The 16,973-nt window shown below is 33.2% G+C and overlaps 1 protein-coding gene across 1 annotated transcript; it reads right to left on the bottom strand.

Annotated features, from left to right (window-relative positions):
• Positions 1–2,108: 2,108 nt before the first annotated feature.
• On the bottom strand, positions 2,109–4,842 carry LOC129757904 (potassium/sodium hyperpolarization-activated cyclic nucleotide-gated channel 4-like). Its single transcript, XM_055755288.1, has 9 exons — positions 4,581–4,842; positions 4,362–4,511; positions 4,156–4,289; positions 3,922–4,088; positions 3,528–3,861; positions 3,005–3,198; positions 2,498–2,941; positions 2,391–2,439; positions 2,109–2,316 (listed from the first exon to the last, which is right to left on the bottom strand). Exons 1-9 carry the CDS (start codon positions 4,787–4,789, stop codon positions 2,147–2,149), a joined length of 1,851 nt encoding a protein of 616 aa, XP_055611263.1. The 5' UTR covers positions 4,790–4,842; the 3' UTR covers positions 2,109–2,146.
• Positions 4,843–16,973: the final 12,131 nt, after the last annotated feature.

Consider the following 16,973-nt stretch of genomic DNA (forward strand, 5'->3'; position numbering starts at 1 on the left):
TGATAAAATAATAGGAGGAATCATAACCAGATTAATTTCTAAAGGTTATCTACACTGAAATCGGTTTCCAATTTGCAAAACTGTTTCGTTAAATGCACGGATTGGTGTTTTTACTTTTAAATTTGGCTGAAAATGTAGGTACTTCACTAACTTCCGATTTTGTTCAATGCATTATTAAATTTGCATTCAATTTATTAAATTTTTAATCTATTTTTTCAGAGAATATTGGATGTTAATAAAATCAGCTGTTGTCTAAAAACTGACTTTGAAAAATCATTGAATTTAAAAAAAATATTACAGAAACATTCTTAAAAATATTCATAAAGGATCCAGGATTCAGTCAGAGCTAATTAAAATATAAAATTTCCCGAACATATTCCTAAACTTGAAATCATTCAGTTAGTATTGAAAATACAACGCCTATCTTAAATCTTGGTTATCAAGTCCTTTCACTGCTAAATTTACCATAAATTTAACAAACTTATTTCTGCAATTTCAGATACATAAAAAAGAAGTCAAGAATTTTAAACCTTGGTATTTATGGAATTTAAAATTTGAATTTGGATCCTGCTCAAATTTAAGCAGTTATACGAGTCTTAAAATTAACATAATTTCCAATGATTCAATTCCAGGTAAACGAATAACTTTGATAACTTAACCATAACGAATGGCACAGTTGAATTTTTGAATCGATTTAGTCAAAGAAGAAAAAATCGGAACTTAAAATTTAAATGCAGTAAGTCAAATTTTCGTCAATTTTTCTTTTCCTTAAATCTATCAAAGCTGTGAAGCCTTTCCACAGTTTATCGAAAACATTTTTCGCTCACACCTTTAAGTTTACATTGCAATGCATTAAAATTGACAAGCATTGCCATCCAAAATTAATGCCTTTTGCAAAAACCTAAAATAAACTAACAAAACCAGATCAATATACAGATCGTGAACAAAATATCTGACAATTTAATTTCACTGTTATGAATTTGAACATGAACTCACCGCCCCCCTGAGCCCGTCCAACGCTCCCAAATTTCAAAGTTGAGTTTATCGACCCTCACCGCTCCCTAGAAGCTCCAAACGCCCCCCAGGGGGCAGTAGGGCCATCTTTGAACACCACTCACCTTAAGGAATAGGATTTTTCTGGGTTTTTATCTAAACTTTAGATGGATTATGTGGTGATCGAACTTTCTTTCTCAAAAAACGCCAAAAGAATGACCGTTATTTTTATTGTTCGGCTGCATCACTTCTTTTAACGCATACATACTTGAAAATGTGTGAGTATCGTGAGTTCCATTCAATGAATCCCGTGCTGAATTCTATCAATGGATGCGCTAAAGAATGAGCATATCCCGCATATCCTGAAGTTATTCAATGAATATACTTATAACTATATTTATGAAAAGATTAATTTACACAACCAGTGAAGTATTTTTCATATATTGGGCTTATTCTGCGAATCGAGTGACGTGGCGAAAGTTTTGCTGGCTTAAATAGACTCTCTAGACTCGAAATTTTCGTTCGGATCAGCTGTTATTGGCCTTCAGAGCTCATCGATACAGAAATTTCTTTTCTGAAGCATTTTCTGAAGTTAGGACGAAGAAGTGAAATTTGGTGAGTCACGTCACTCGAGTCGCAGAATAAGCCCCAGTATAATTTCCTCGACTTTATCCACCGCAAATTCCACAGCTACAACAGAAAAAACGTGCTCTGCCCTATCTGATATTATGCTTGATCAACAACTGTCATCCAGGGATTTCACCGAGCTCTGTTGCTCTCTGGAGCCACTCTTTTTTTTATTCCTATCAAAGCTTCGTTTGATACTGCCGCGTCTTAACGTTCCTAGAACGTTCGTCTTTTCAATTTGCCTAGACTGTAAAACGATGAAGGATCTCACTGGTGTCTGTACTCTCTGGAGCCATTATTTCGATTTTTATCGAGTACATTTAATTGAATAATAATTAAAATAAAGGAGACATTTCTTCTTATCATGGTTATACGTTGTCGATCATAATAAAAGGAGTTTATTATGACAATAAAATTATTAAGAAAACGTTATATTTTATGGTAAATAGTTTCACAATGTTACAGAAACAATTCAAGGCTGTGTGCTTTGTATCAAATCGAACAAAAATGTAAAACTTCACAACACTCAATCAAAAACCGACCGGGTGCGCCTGATTGTGTCGGTTTCGTCGATCGTTTCCTCGATGACGTCCTTTTTCAGCTGCGAGAGCGCATCGAACCGCTCCTTGGCCAGCTCAAGCATTGCGCCGAATGCCGTCGGAAATTGGATCATGACCTGCTGGAAGGCCATTCGAGCTACATGGAGAGATGGGGGTGGATAACGTTGGTTAGTGCCGAAAATTTTAAATGACAACCGATTAAAAACTTACACAGAACGTAGATTTGACTAGCCTCAATCGCCACTATGTTGGGATATTTCTGAAATTAGGAGAAAATTTATTAAATATAACTGTACGAAATTAAATAGATTTATTACCATAAATCCATCATCCAACACCAATTGATACTCGCCAAAGTGTTCGTTATCTTCCAAATGTAGAACTTCCTTCCAGCTGGAGGTGAAGACGGCAACCGTTCCACGGACTACAAAAACCATTTTGGAGCCCTCTTTACCTTCGGAAGCACTAACGATGATATCGTCCTTCAGGTACATTTCGTAATTCATTGCCATCAGCACTTTCCGGACAGCTTCCGGCGTAAGGGTGTCGTGAAATAGTGAAACACTGCCCAGCAGCGGGCCGACGCATTCCTCGCGGATGTTCAAATGGAACTGCCTGCTACTGGCGACGTCGATCTGCGACTTTCGACTGAATCGGCGTGTCACTTTGAAGTCGAAGAAGGCCAGTATCCGGGATTCCATTTCCGGATCCATCTGCTCATGGTTGATGTAGTTCTGTAGCTCGTGACGCCGTTCATGGAACTGATCCGTGGAAATCGATAAGTTATCTTGATAGTCGATCAAAAGTAATTAATGGAATCTTACCAGAGATATGCTCGAGAAGAGAATGCGGATGAATATCAACAGCTCTGCCAAAATGTAAACCTTAAGAAGGTAACCGAGGATAGTTGTAAAAATGATCAAGACGACATCTTCGGTGGTCATGAAGGTCTCCAGTTTATGTGTCACTTTGCCAAGGGTATACATCGTACGGAATAGGCACTCGATATAACGCTGAACTGGAAATTCAAGCAAAAGGTAATTATTTTTTAATATAAAAGGCACGGTGTCATAACTTGAGAAATTAGTATTCTTTCCGTAAAAAGTGCATTGAACAGGGAAGAGTCTCTCCCGTAATGTGACAATATGTTAGAGAGGTCGAGTTTTTCGTGTTGAAATCGTTTTTTTTTTGTTTCGATTGTAGTCGTTTGTTGGCGGATAGTCATGGAAATACTTGTCCGGTACGACTGTGATCGATGTTTACTCTTGGGCTCGAACTCACAGACATTCGGTTGAAATTGTTCTAAAAAAGACAACGTAAGGGAACCTCAAAAGAAAGCAAACCTACACGAGTTTAGATTTTCCAGCCTGAATTTCGCTAACCAAGATTGGTCGTCGACTTGATCTACATCGGTTCCTTGAACGCAACGTGGTACCATAAACATCAAACATCCGGTCCAGTGAAAGCTCACGGCAACAATCGTCGCAACTGTAGTAAATTTTTTGACGTTGCGCCGGATTTCGTAGCGCCAATAAACGTTATCGATGTATCGCAGAAATGTTCCCAATCGGAGCAGCTTCAACACGGATGCCATTTTCCAAAAGTCCCAGAAACAACCCAGATGAACTTCTCGCCTATGTACGCACTCAATGATTGTGTGGTTCAGCTTTGGGTCGTCGAGCTAAAAATATTTGGAAATTATTTTTTTGTAATCGCCTCTCAAAAAATGGGATAAAAATACATAGTGAGCAAACAGTGGATAAGGAGCCGAACTGATCAAATCAATCCAGAACCAAAACCTCACGTAACGGTTGACGATTTTCGCTGAGGACAGCTCGACGCGTTGCTTCTGTTTATAAAAGTAGCCGGTTCGAATAGTGCAGCAAATGTCCAGCAGACAAATGAAGTCTGAAAACGAAGCAAAAATAAGTGAAATATGTATCTGTTTTACAATATTAGCTGTTACGATACAAACCTATGAATAACACCAACAAATGAAATTTGTTTAACTGTGCATTTTCGTCTTCATCATACAAAAATGTAACATCGTACGGAAAAATAATAAATGCTATTGCATAAGTAAAAATCATCACGCATTCCCACACGAATCTGTAACATCATTTGTTTCCGTTTTAGTAATCTGTAAAAATAGGAACTCTTAACCTAACAAACTAAACAAACCTAAAATAACTGAACGGATGTATGGTATTCGAATAAAAGGTTATTTGTCTGGATAGCTCTCTCCTCATGGCCGTGTCGCTGCGGAAGACATCCCTACTTTGGGAGCTAGTCGTATCCAGATAGCATATTTTTCTAATCCATCGCAAAGCCCTGCAAAAACATAAACATGAACATAAGCATAAACAATTTTTTAAATCAATCGCCAATCAAAAAACTAACCTGGACCACCAGCCTTTCCCGGGAACGGACGATTGAATGAGATCGAAGTCGTGCCCAATTTGGCAGGTGTGATCGACGAAGGAGGTTCCAAAGGCGCGCCGAGTTAGCGGTTCAAGGTCTGCCTCGGACAGTTTCTGCTTATCCAATACCTCCTCGTTGCTGGTAACCGAAACTTCGTCGGAATTGTTGATGGTGGATTTCAGCGACATTTTTGGGTCTACTATTTTTAACCGACAAAAGGTGTTTTTCTTCGTTTTTGCTGTCAAATATTGGCAGAGGTGTCTTGGATTCTATCATCCCTTCCAAAATGTTCAAAACCAACTCGGGCGAGGCTGGCTGGTTCTAAAGCTTTTAATCATACTATTCTACAGTGGAATTTCTACTTATTCAGTAGGGAAATAAAAAAAAACAGGTTAACTGTTTCTTCAACGAACGTAAAGACGCGGGCGTATCTAACAAAGCTTAGAAAGGAATAAAAAGAACAGTGGCTCCAGAGAGCAACAGAACTCGGTGGAGTCCCTCAATGATAGTTTTGAATCAAGCATCATATTGGAACGAGCTGAACAGAAGAGTGCAAACTTTTTCCAACTGCAGCTGCGGAATTCTCCTAAACGGGAGAATTTTCCTGGAAGAAACTCTGGAAACAATTCTTTATGTAGGTATTACAATAAGCAATACATATACACCTAGGTTTTTTTTTACACGGTTTTTTTTTACACGGCTTTTTTTACACGGTTTTCGGGAATTAACACGGTTTTTTTTTACACGGTTTTCGCGAATTAACACGGTTTTTGAGAGAAAATATTCTAAGTCCTTTTCAAAGGAAAACACTTAGAATGTTTTTGAAGTTGGGGAAATCTTAGCTCTGAGACTAAGAACGTGAAACATGAGACCCCTGAGACCTGAGACATGAGACTTGAGACCTGAGACCTGAGACCTGAGACCTGAGACCTGAGACCTGAGACCTGAGACCTGAGACCTGAGACCTGAGACCTGAGACCTGAGACCTGAGACCTGAGACCTGAGACCTGAGACCTGAGACCTGAGACCTGAGACATTAGACCTGAGACTTGAGACCTGAAATATGAGACTTGAGTTCTCAGACACGAGACATAAGACATTAGACCTGAGACATGAGACCTGAGACCTGAGGCATGAGACATCAGACCTGAGACATGAGACCTGAAATATGAGACCTGAGACCTCAGACACGAGACACGAGACATGAGACTTTAGACCTGAGGCATGAGACTTGAGACCTGAGACCTGAGACCTGAGACCTGAGACCTGAGACCTGAGACCTGAGACATGAGACATGAGACATTAGACCTGAGACATTAGACATGAGACATGATACATGAGACATTAGACCTGAGACATTAGACATGAGACATGAGACCTGAGACCTGAGACATGAGACCTGAGTCATGAGACCTGAGACATGAGACATTAGACATTAGACATGAGACATGAGACCTGAGACATGAGAAATGAGACATGAGACATAAGACATTAGACCTGAGACATGAGACATTAGACCTGAGACCTGAGACCTGAGACCTGAGACCTGAGACCTGAGACCTGAGACATGAGACCTGAGACATTAGACATTAGACATTAGACATTAGACATTAGACATTAGACATGAGACTTGAGACCTGAGACATGAGACATTAGACATTAGACTTGAGACATGAGACATTAGACCTGAGACATGAGACCTGAGACCTGAGGCATGAGACATCAGACCTGAGACATGAGACCTGAAATATGAGACCTGAGACCTCAGACACGAGACATGAGACTTTAGACCTGAGGCATGAGACTTGAGACCTGAGACCTGAGACCTGAGACCTGAGACCTGAGACCTGAGACCTGAGACCTGAGACATGAGACATGAGACATTAGACCTGAGACATTAGACATGAGACATGATACATGAGACATTAGACCTGAGACATTAGACATGAGACATGAGACCTGAGACCTGAGACATGAGACCTGAGTCATGAGACCTGAGACATGAGACATTAGACATTAGACATGAGACATGAGACCTGAGACATGAGAAATGAGACATGAGACATTAGACATTAGACCTGAGACATGAGACATTAGACCTGAGACCTGAGACCTGAGACCTGAGACCTGAGACCTGAGACCTGAGACATGAGACCTGAGACATTAGACATTAGACATTAGACATTAGACATTAGACATTAGACATTAGACATGAGACTTGAGACCTGAGACATGAGACATTAGACATTAGACTTGAGACATGAGACATTAGACATGAGACATTAGACATTAGACATGAGACATGAGACATGAGACATGAGACATGAGACATGAGACCTGAGACATGAGACCTGAGACCTGAGACATGAGTCCTGAGACATGAGACCTGAGACATGAGACATGAGACATTAGACCTGAGATATGAGACATGAGACATTAGACCTGAGACATTAGACCTAAGACATTAGACCCGAGACCGGAGACTTGAGACCTGAGACCTATGCCTCATGTCTCATGGCTCATGTCTCATGTCTCATGTCTCATGTTTTATGTCTAATGTCTAATGTCTTATGTCTCACGTCTAATGTCTAATGTCTCAAGTCTCATGTCTCATGTCTAATGTCTCAGGTCTAATGTCTCATGTCTCATGTTTAATGTCTAATGTCTAATGTCTAATGTCTAATGCCTACTGTCTAATGTCTAAAGTCTAATGTCTAATGCCTAATGTCTAATGTCTAATGTCTAATGTCTAATGTCTCAAGTCTCAAGTCTCATGTCTCATGTCTCATGTCTCATGTCTCATGTCTCATGTCTCATGTCTCATTTCTCATTTCTCATGTCTCATGTCTCATGTTTTATGTCTAATGTCTAATGTCTTATGTCTCATGTCTAATGTCTAATGTCTCAAGTCTCATGTCTCATGTCTAATGTTTCATGTCTCATGTCTCATGTTTAATGTCTAATGTCTAATGTCTATTGTCTAATGTCTAATGTCTAATGTCTAATGTCTAATGTCTAATGTCTAATGTCTAATGTCTAATGTCTAATGTCTAATGTCTAATGTCTAATGTCTAATGTCTAATGTCTAATGTCTCATGTCTCATGTCTCAGGTCTCAAGTCTCAAGTCCAATGTCTCATGTCTCATGTCTCATGTCTCATGTCTCATGTCTAATGTCTAATATCTAATGTCTCATGTCTCAGCTCTAATGTCTCATGTCTTTTGTCTCATGTCTCAGGTCTCAAGCCACATGTCTCATGTCTCATATCTCATGTCTCATGTCTAATGTCTCATGTCTAATGTCTAATGTCTCATGTCTCAGGTCTACTGTCTCATGTCTCATGTCTCATGTTTAATGTCTAATGTCTAATGTCTAATGTCTAATGCCTACTGTCTAATGTCTAATGTCTTATGTCTAATGCCTAATGCCTAATGTCTAATGTCTAATGTCTCAAGTCTCAATTCTCATGTCTCATGTCTAATGTCTCATTTCTCATGTCTCATGTCTCATGTTTTATGTCTAATGTCTAATGTCTTATGTCTCATGTCTAATGTCTAATGTCTCAAGTCTCATGTCTCATGTCTAATGTCTAATGTCTCATGTCTCATGTTTAATGTCTAATGTCTAATGTCTATTGTCTAATGTCTAATGTCTAATGTCTAATGTCTAATGTCTAATGTCTAATGTCTAATGTCTAATGTCTCATGTCTCATGTCTCAGGTCTCAAGTCTCAAGTCCAATGTCTCATGTCTCATGTCTCATGTCTCATGTCTCATGTCTAATGTCTAATAACTAATGTCTCATGTCTCAGGTCTAATGTCTCATGTCTTTTGTCTCATGTCTCAGGTCTCAAGTCACATGTCTCATGTCTCATGTCTCATGTCTCATGTCTCATGTCTAATGTCTAATGTCTAATGTCTCATGTCTCATGTCTCATGTCTCATGTCTCATGTCTCATGTCTCATGTCTCATGTCTAATGTCTCAGGTCTCATGTCTCAGGTCTCAGGTCTCAGGTCTCATGTCTCAGGACTCAGGTCTCATGTCTCATGTCTAATGTCTCAGGTCTCATGTTTTGTGTCTCAGGTCTCAGGTCTCAGGTCTCAGGTTTCAGGTCTCAGGTGTCATGTCGAAAGTCTCAGGTCTCACGTATCAGTTCTCAGGTCTCATGTCTCAATTTTCAGGTCTCAAGTCTAAGGTACCAGTTCGCAAGTCTCAGATCTCAGGTCTCATGTGTTAAGTATAAAGTCTCAAGTTTCAGGTCTCAAATCCCATGTCTCAGGTGTCATGTCTAAGGTCTAAAGTGTCTAGTTACATGTCTTCTTGTTTCAAGTTTCAAAGCCGCATAAATTTAAAGTTCGTTTTTTACACGGTTTTCCGCAATTAGCACGGTTTTTTTTTACACGGTTTTCGGGAATTAACACGGTTTTTTTTACACGGTTTTTTTTTACGCGGTACGTATATCAGTGTAAAAAAAGACCTTACATACATCAACTATCTCAAAATTGTCTAAACTTCAAGATTTTTGTTTGATATGTTGGCAGGGAAAATCTCCCGTGAATGGCGGCAATGGCCCTGTTTTAAGCCAAAGACGTAAAATCTCTTGGTTTCTTCTGATGAGATTTAAAAAAAAATTGCTTGGTTCAAAACAGCTAATAAAATAAACAAAATGACAAATGACAAAAATAAAAAGATACACAAGACAGAAAAAATAGATAGCAAAAACAAAATATTTCAAAAGCGTCAAAAGAAAAGCGAAAAAAAAATTATTTCGTTAAGACAATAATAAATCATAATTAAGACAAAAATTTGACGAATACTTATTAAAAATTAAGACAAAAATAGCAAAAAATTGTAACAAAAGTAAGTAAAAAATAAAACAAAATAAACAAAAATGCGAAGTGAAAATTGTCGATAATAAGAAAAAATTGGTAGAAAATAAGACAAAAATGAGAAGATCATAAAACAAAAATTTACAAAAATGATATTAAAATGAGACAAAATAATTAAAAAAATAAGAGAAACATGGGGTGAAATGAGAAAAAAAATACAAAATTAAGTGAAAAGTGATAAAATATTGAAACAGACATGATAAAAAATGAATAAAAACTAAGGGAAAAAGAAAAAAGTAAGGCAAATATAATACAAAAATGAAACAAAGCAAAATAAATATGAAAAAAAGATGACAAAACAACTAGACAAAGCAGAGCCAACAGTTACACGTAAACGTAATAAAAAACTCAACAATGATACCTGAAATTAGTTTAAAGACAAACACATTAGAGACAAAAATAATACCATAATTGAAAACTACAATTAACAAAAATCAGACAAAATTGAGACCAAATACGTGAGAATTGGGACAAAAAGAAAATAAAAACGAGACAAAAATGAAACATAAATTTGAAACATTTTAGACAAAAACTAAATTTTCAAGAATTTTTTTCTGATTTTTGTCCAGTGAGACCAACATAAAAACTGTATAACAAAAATAACTTGAAAACGAGACAAAAAAAGGACACTGATTCGTTCGGAATGCGATAAAACAGGACAAAAAAGCTTTCAATACGCTACAAAAATGACAGGAAAATGAGTCAAAATGGATATAAAACTAAGACAAAAAAAAAGCTAACAGTGAGACAGGTATAATACATCTATCAAATAAAACAACAAACAACGGGCTAAAGATGAGACAAATCTGAGAGAAAAATAAAAAAAAAAAGTATAAAATAAAAATGTAAAAAGACTATGACGAATAAGAGACAAAAATGAACCAAAAACCTGAAAAAACGAAAACTACAAAAATAAAACTAAAAAGTTACAAAAATAAAACGAAAAGTTGACAAAAATAAGAAAATGATAAAAATGAAAACTGACAAAACTGGCAAAATCTACAAAAATGACAAACAAAAAAATTACAAAAATGACAAGACAAAAAATGAATAAAATTACAAAAATTAATAAAATTACAAAAATTACAAAAAGTTGTCAAAAATGAAAAAATTAACAAAATAACAAAACTGATAACAATGACAAAAATGACAAAAATGAAAAAAATAACAAAAATAACAAAAATGACAAAAATAACAAAAATAATAAAAAAGACAAAAATGACAAAAATGACAAAAATGACAAAAAATGACAAAAATGACAAAAATGACAAAAATGACAAAAATGACAAAAATGACAAAAATGACAAAAATGACAAAAATGACAAAAATGACAAAAATGACAAAAATAACAAAAATGACAAAAATGACAAAAATGACAAAAATGACAAAAATGACAAAAATGACAAAAATGACAAAAATGACAAAAATGACAAAAATGACAAAAATGACAAAAATGACAAAAATGACAAAAATGACAAAAATGACAAAAATGACAAAAATGACAAAAATGACGAAAATGACAAAATTGACAAAATTGACAAAAATGAATAAAATTACAAAAATTAATAAAATTACAAAAATTACATAAAATTGTCAAAAATGACGAAAATGACAAAATTGACAAAATTGACAAAAATGAATAAAATTACAAAAATTAATAAAATTACAAAAATTACATAAAATTGTCAAAAATGACAAAATAAACAAAAGGACAACACTGACAAAAATGAAAAAAAAAACAAAATAACAAAATAATAAAAATAACAAAAATAACAAAAATGACAAAAATAACAAAAACGAAAATAAGACACAAATGGCAAAAATGACAAAAGTGACAGAATAACAAAAATGACAAAAATGACAAAAATGACAAAAATGACAAAAATGACAAAAATGACAAAAATGACAAAAATGACAAAAATGACAAAAATGATAAAAATGACAAAAATGACAAAAATGACAAAAATGACAAAAATGACAAAATTGACAAAAATGACAAAAATGACAAAAATGACAAAAATGACAAAAATGACAAAAATGACAAAAATTACAAAAAATTACAAAAATGACAAAAATGACAAAAATGACAAAAATGACAAAAATGACAAAAATGACAAAAATTACATAAATAACAAACATTACAAAAATTGCAAAAATTCTTAAAATTATAAAAATGACAAAAATGACAAAAATTACAAAAATGACAAAAATGACACAAATGACAAAAATGACAAAAATGACAAAAATGGCAAAAATGGAAAAACTGGCAAAAATGACAAAAATGACAAAAATGACAAAATTGACAGAAATTACAAAAATTACAAAAAGGACAAAAATGACAAAAATGACAAAAATGACAAAAATGACAAAAATGACAAAAATTACATAAATAACAAACATTACAAAAATTGCAAAAATTCTTAAAATTATAAAAATGACAAAAATGACAAAAATTACAAAAATTACAATAAAGATAACAATGACAAAAATGACAAAAATGACAAAAATGACAAAAATGACAAAAATGACAAAAATGACAAAAATGACAAAAATGACAAAAATGACAAAAATGACAAAAATGACAAAAATGACAAAAATGACAAAAATGACAAAAATGACAAAAATGACAAAAATGACAAAAATGACAAAAATGACAAAAATGACAAAAATGACAAAAATGACAAAAATGACAAAAATGACAAAAATGACAAAAATGACAAAAATGACAAAAATGACAAAAATGACAAAAATGACAAAAATGACAAAAATGACAAAAATGACGAAAATGACAAAATTGACAAAAATGAATAAAATTACAAAAATTAATAAAATTACAAAAATTACATAAAATTGTCAAAAATGACAAAATAAACAAAAGGACAACACTGACAAAAATGAAAAAAAAAACAAAATAACAAAATAATAAAAATAACAAAAATAACAAAAATGACAAAAATAACAAAAACGAAAATAAGACACAAATGGCAAAAATGACAAAAGTGACAGAATAACAAAAATGACAAAAATGACAAAAATGACAAAAATGACAAAAATGACAAAAATGACAAAAATGACAAAAATGACAAAAATGACAAAAATGACAAAAATGACAAAAATGACAAAAATGACAAAAATGACAAAAATGACAAAAATGACAAAAATGACAAAAATGACAAAAATGACAAAAATGACAAAAATGACAAAAATGACAAAAATGACAAAAATGACAAAAATGACAAAAATGACAAAAATGACAAAAATGACAAAAATGACAAAAATGACAAAAATGACAAAAATGACAAAAATGACAAAAATGACAAAAATGACAAAAATGACAAAAATGACAAAAATGACAAAAATGACAAAAATGACAAAAATGACAAAAATGACAAAAATGACAAAAATGACAAAAATGACAAAAATGACAAAAATGACAAAAATGACAAAAATGACAAAAATGACAAAAATGACAAAAATGACAAAAATGACAAAAATGACAAAAATGACAAAAATGACAAAAATGACAAAAATGACAAAAATGACAAAAATGACAAAAATGACAAAAACTGACAAAAATGACAAAAATGACAAAAATGACAAAAATGACAAAAATGACAAAAATGACAAAAATGACAAAAATGACAAAAATGACAAAAATGACAAAAATGACAAAAATGACAAAAATGACAAAAATGACAAAAATGACAAAAATGACAAAAATGACAAAAATGACAAAAATGACAAAAATGACAAAAATGACAAAAATGACAAAAATGACAAAAATGACAAAAATGACATAAATGACAAAAATGACAAAAATGACAAAAATGACAAAAATGACAAAAATGACAAAAATGACAAAAATGACAAAAATAACAAAAATAACAAAAATAACAAAAATAACAAAAATGACAAAAATGACAAAAATGACAAAAATGACAAAAATGACAAAAATGACAAAAATGACAAAAATGACAAAAATGACAAAAATGACAAAAATGACAAAAATGACAAAAATGACAAAAATGACAAAAATGACAAAAATGACAAAAAATGACAAAAATTCCAAAAATGACATTAATAACCAAAAATGTAAAAATGACAAAACTGGTCAGAATTACAAGAATTACAAAAATGACAAAAATTGCAAAAATGTCAAAAATGAAAAAAATGCCCAAAATGACAAAAATAACAAAGATGACATAAATGATCAAAATGAAAAAAACGACAAAATTGAAATAATTAACATAAATGTCTTAAACGACAAAAAGAATTTAAAAAAAAAATACAAAAATCTGACTTTTTCAAGAAATATCAAAACAACATTCAACTCGTGGATTAACCACTTCCTCTTCACGCTGGGCCACGTTCAACCATTAATGTTTGAAAAATAACCATAATGGCAGTTTTGTGGATCAAGTCGTTTTATGAGTTTTCAGTGAAAACTCATAAAATGAGATTCCATAGAGAACTTGGATAATGGTTATTTTTCAAGCATGGTCGAAAAAATAAAAATGGTTCGAAACTAATAGGAAATCTTTTCTTTTTAAATATGAATCGTCAGAAATTTCATTCAATTAAGCTTATAATAAATTCTAAAAGAAATCAATCTATGAGATACTGAACAGATTTTTATTTTGATAAAATTAAGTTTTAAATTGCCTTCCCCGGAATCTGTACTGTTGGTGTTGGTGAAAGAACTGGCGGAAGATAGTTTAGCCGGTCGAGGGATGATTGCATCGATTATCCTCATGTCGGCCTCTAATATCAGTTACGGATGAGGCTCTGCTGCTGTTCCTCTGATGTTTATACAGCACGCTCCCCGATCTGATTTTATTTTAGTGCTGGTATTTTCTCTCGCAAATTTCGGAACTGATAAAACTTTTCGATGCAGCAAATGTAGGAAGTTCCGGTTCACCTGTAATTTTTATTTTTATGGGTATTAATTTCGGATGCATTTGACAGATTTCCAATAATGGTATGTACTTACCCAAAGACGTGACGGCAACTGGAGCAAAATAAAGTTAGGATTCCGTTGAGAGAACCGACGAATTTCTGTCTGCGGCGGAACTGCTGCTGCTCTTGACTTTTGATAATTTATAGTTGCTCTTCAATCACTCTTGTCTGAAAATGGAATAGAAATTCAATTCATTTAATTTAATATACTGTTAATATCAAGCAAATACTTACAATTTGTATTTCCAAGTCATCCACACCGAAAATAATTTTCACTTAAAATGTAAGTGACCTCTGGAGTGAATTTGCGCCATTTGTGAAATCATGTGAATTTTAAGTGACCGTCAAGTGATATTCACTTAAGTGACTGGTCAAGTGAATTTCAAGTGAGTGACTAAGTGAATTCTAAGTGAGCCTGAAGTAAATATGAAATGTATGCTCAGGTCTATTAAATCTTTGAGTAATAGTGATTTTAAGATGAAATTTCGGAATAAAAATTATCAATAAACTTCGTTTAATCAAAACAATTATTTATTTATTTGCGAATTCGATAAAATACATTGTTTTTTCACAAATTTATTGATGGGTTCAAATTAAAGTTTTGGCTTGAAATACTCATCGACTTTTTCGATTTTTTCCCAAAATTTAGGTTGATTTTTTCTGAAAATAAAAAAAATAAATTAATAACCCGCATAATCAATTACAGAGAATATTCTATATTGTCTCTAAACGTTATCGTTTATTGTAAAGTGAACAGTATATGTACAATAACACAGACCATATTAACAATCTGTATTATGATTATCTGTTAAAGTACCATATGGGGAAAGGGCTGTTAAGCATGTTTACCATTCAAAAAGAGCGATTTTTTCGAACAAATATTTCATGCTACATTATTGGATACGGTTAAAATATCATCCACTTTTGGCGAGCAAAACAATCTACCTGAATGTTCTAGCTACGTTGGAATACAAAATCATAGATTTCATCAACTTCAATGGATATAGTTTGCTTATAGTAGTTTGTAGTAAAAATAACGCTCAATCATACGTTCCGCATATTGTAAAATATTTTTAAAAAGAGCTTCCCTGTACCATAACCAATATAGTTCCAATTCTTTCCCACAAAAAATAAAATAAAATTAAAAAATTTAAATGTTGAGATTTTTATTTTTTATTTCTGATATTATACATGGATTATACAATCTTACCTATTTGTGCAGATCTGCATTGTTCAGCCTTTCAGTAGATTTTTTTTCCGCTCTCCGCTCAGCAGAGATCTTTGTTTCTGTAATTTCATTAGTTTTATTTAATCTCACTAGTTTTTATCGATAATATAATATAGTTTTACTTACTTTTCGCGTTCTGTGTGTTTTTCTCAGCGTGATTCTTTTTTTTCGGAGCCATTTTGAACACAGTTTTCAGTTCCGAACCTGGCGTGGGGTTGCCGACACAAATTTTAACGAAGTGAAGTGAAAATTAGCAGATGCTGAACCCAAGAGCGAAAAAATGCATAAGCTCACAACTACATCTTAAAATAACAATATTAGTTATTATCCGCAAGAGGTGAAATGATAACGACTTGTCTAACTCATACAATGTTGTCAATGTTGTTTTTTTTTTTTAATTTAATGTCTAATGCTAAGAAAATATAAGGAAACTTTGTCGTACACTGTTAGAGTCCTGGATAAGGTCCAGAGACAATATTCAAAGGTTGCAAATTTTTATTCTCTTATTATACTATACTTACTAAATCATATATCATATTGTCACTGTCACTGATACGATCCTGTCATAATTTATTGAGGTAATAAAATTTTGAACATGTATAATGAAATGATACTTGGAAGATATTTCATACTGGTACTGCTACCAATATATTAAGTTAATAGTTAGTACTATATCCCCAACTGTTTTTAATTATGCGGGAATGTTTCGAGGTTTTATTTTCATGATATGTACCTACTTTCTTTTATTTGCACTGTTCTTGAAAATTTCAGAATAAAAATACCATCGGGAAGCATTTCCAAAACCTGTTTTGAAGGACAGAAAGAAAAATAAACATTAAATTGAAATATTTTGATTATTGAAAATTTATCACAACTTACATCCAACAAAGATTTCCCACCATGACCAATTTATTCATAGTTGCTCTGTAGAAGTTACAACTTCTGCCGATTCATATTTTGGCCCCTCATTCGGATGAATAGTTGCACTACGACGTATTATCCGCCTCACAGGATATTTTTCTCGGGCTCTGGAAGTATATAATTGTTATGAAACTTATAAATGACTCTTTTTCTGCACCTACCAGCTCATACACAATTCTGTTATGTTTCCATAATAAAAACAATCTTTCACAACATGGCTGTCATTCGCTACCTGTACATTCATTTCAATTTTAAGTGACCGGTCAAGTGAATTTGACAATTAAGTGACGGGTCAAGTGAATTTTAAGTGAGAATGTAATGAAATTGAAGTGAGCGGCGAAGTAAGTGGATTTTCAGATGAATTTCAAGTGACAGTC

Source organism: Uranotaenia lowii, chromosome 3 (genome assembly GCF_029784155.1).
Source record: "Uranotaenia lowii strain MFRU-FL chromosome 3, ASM2978415v1, whole genome shotgun sequence".
In the NCBI taxonomy this organism is placed as follows: domain Eukaryota; kingdom Metazoa; phylum Arthropoda; class Insecta; order Diptera; family Culicidae; genus Uranotaenia; species Uranotaenia lowii.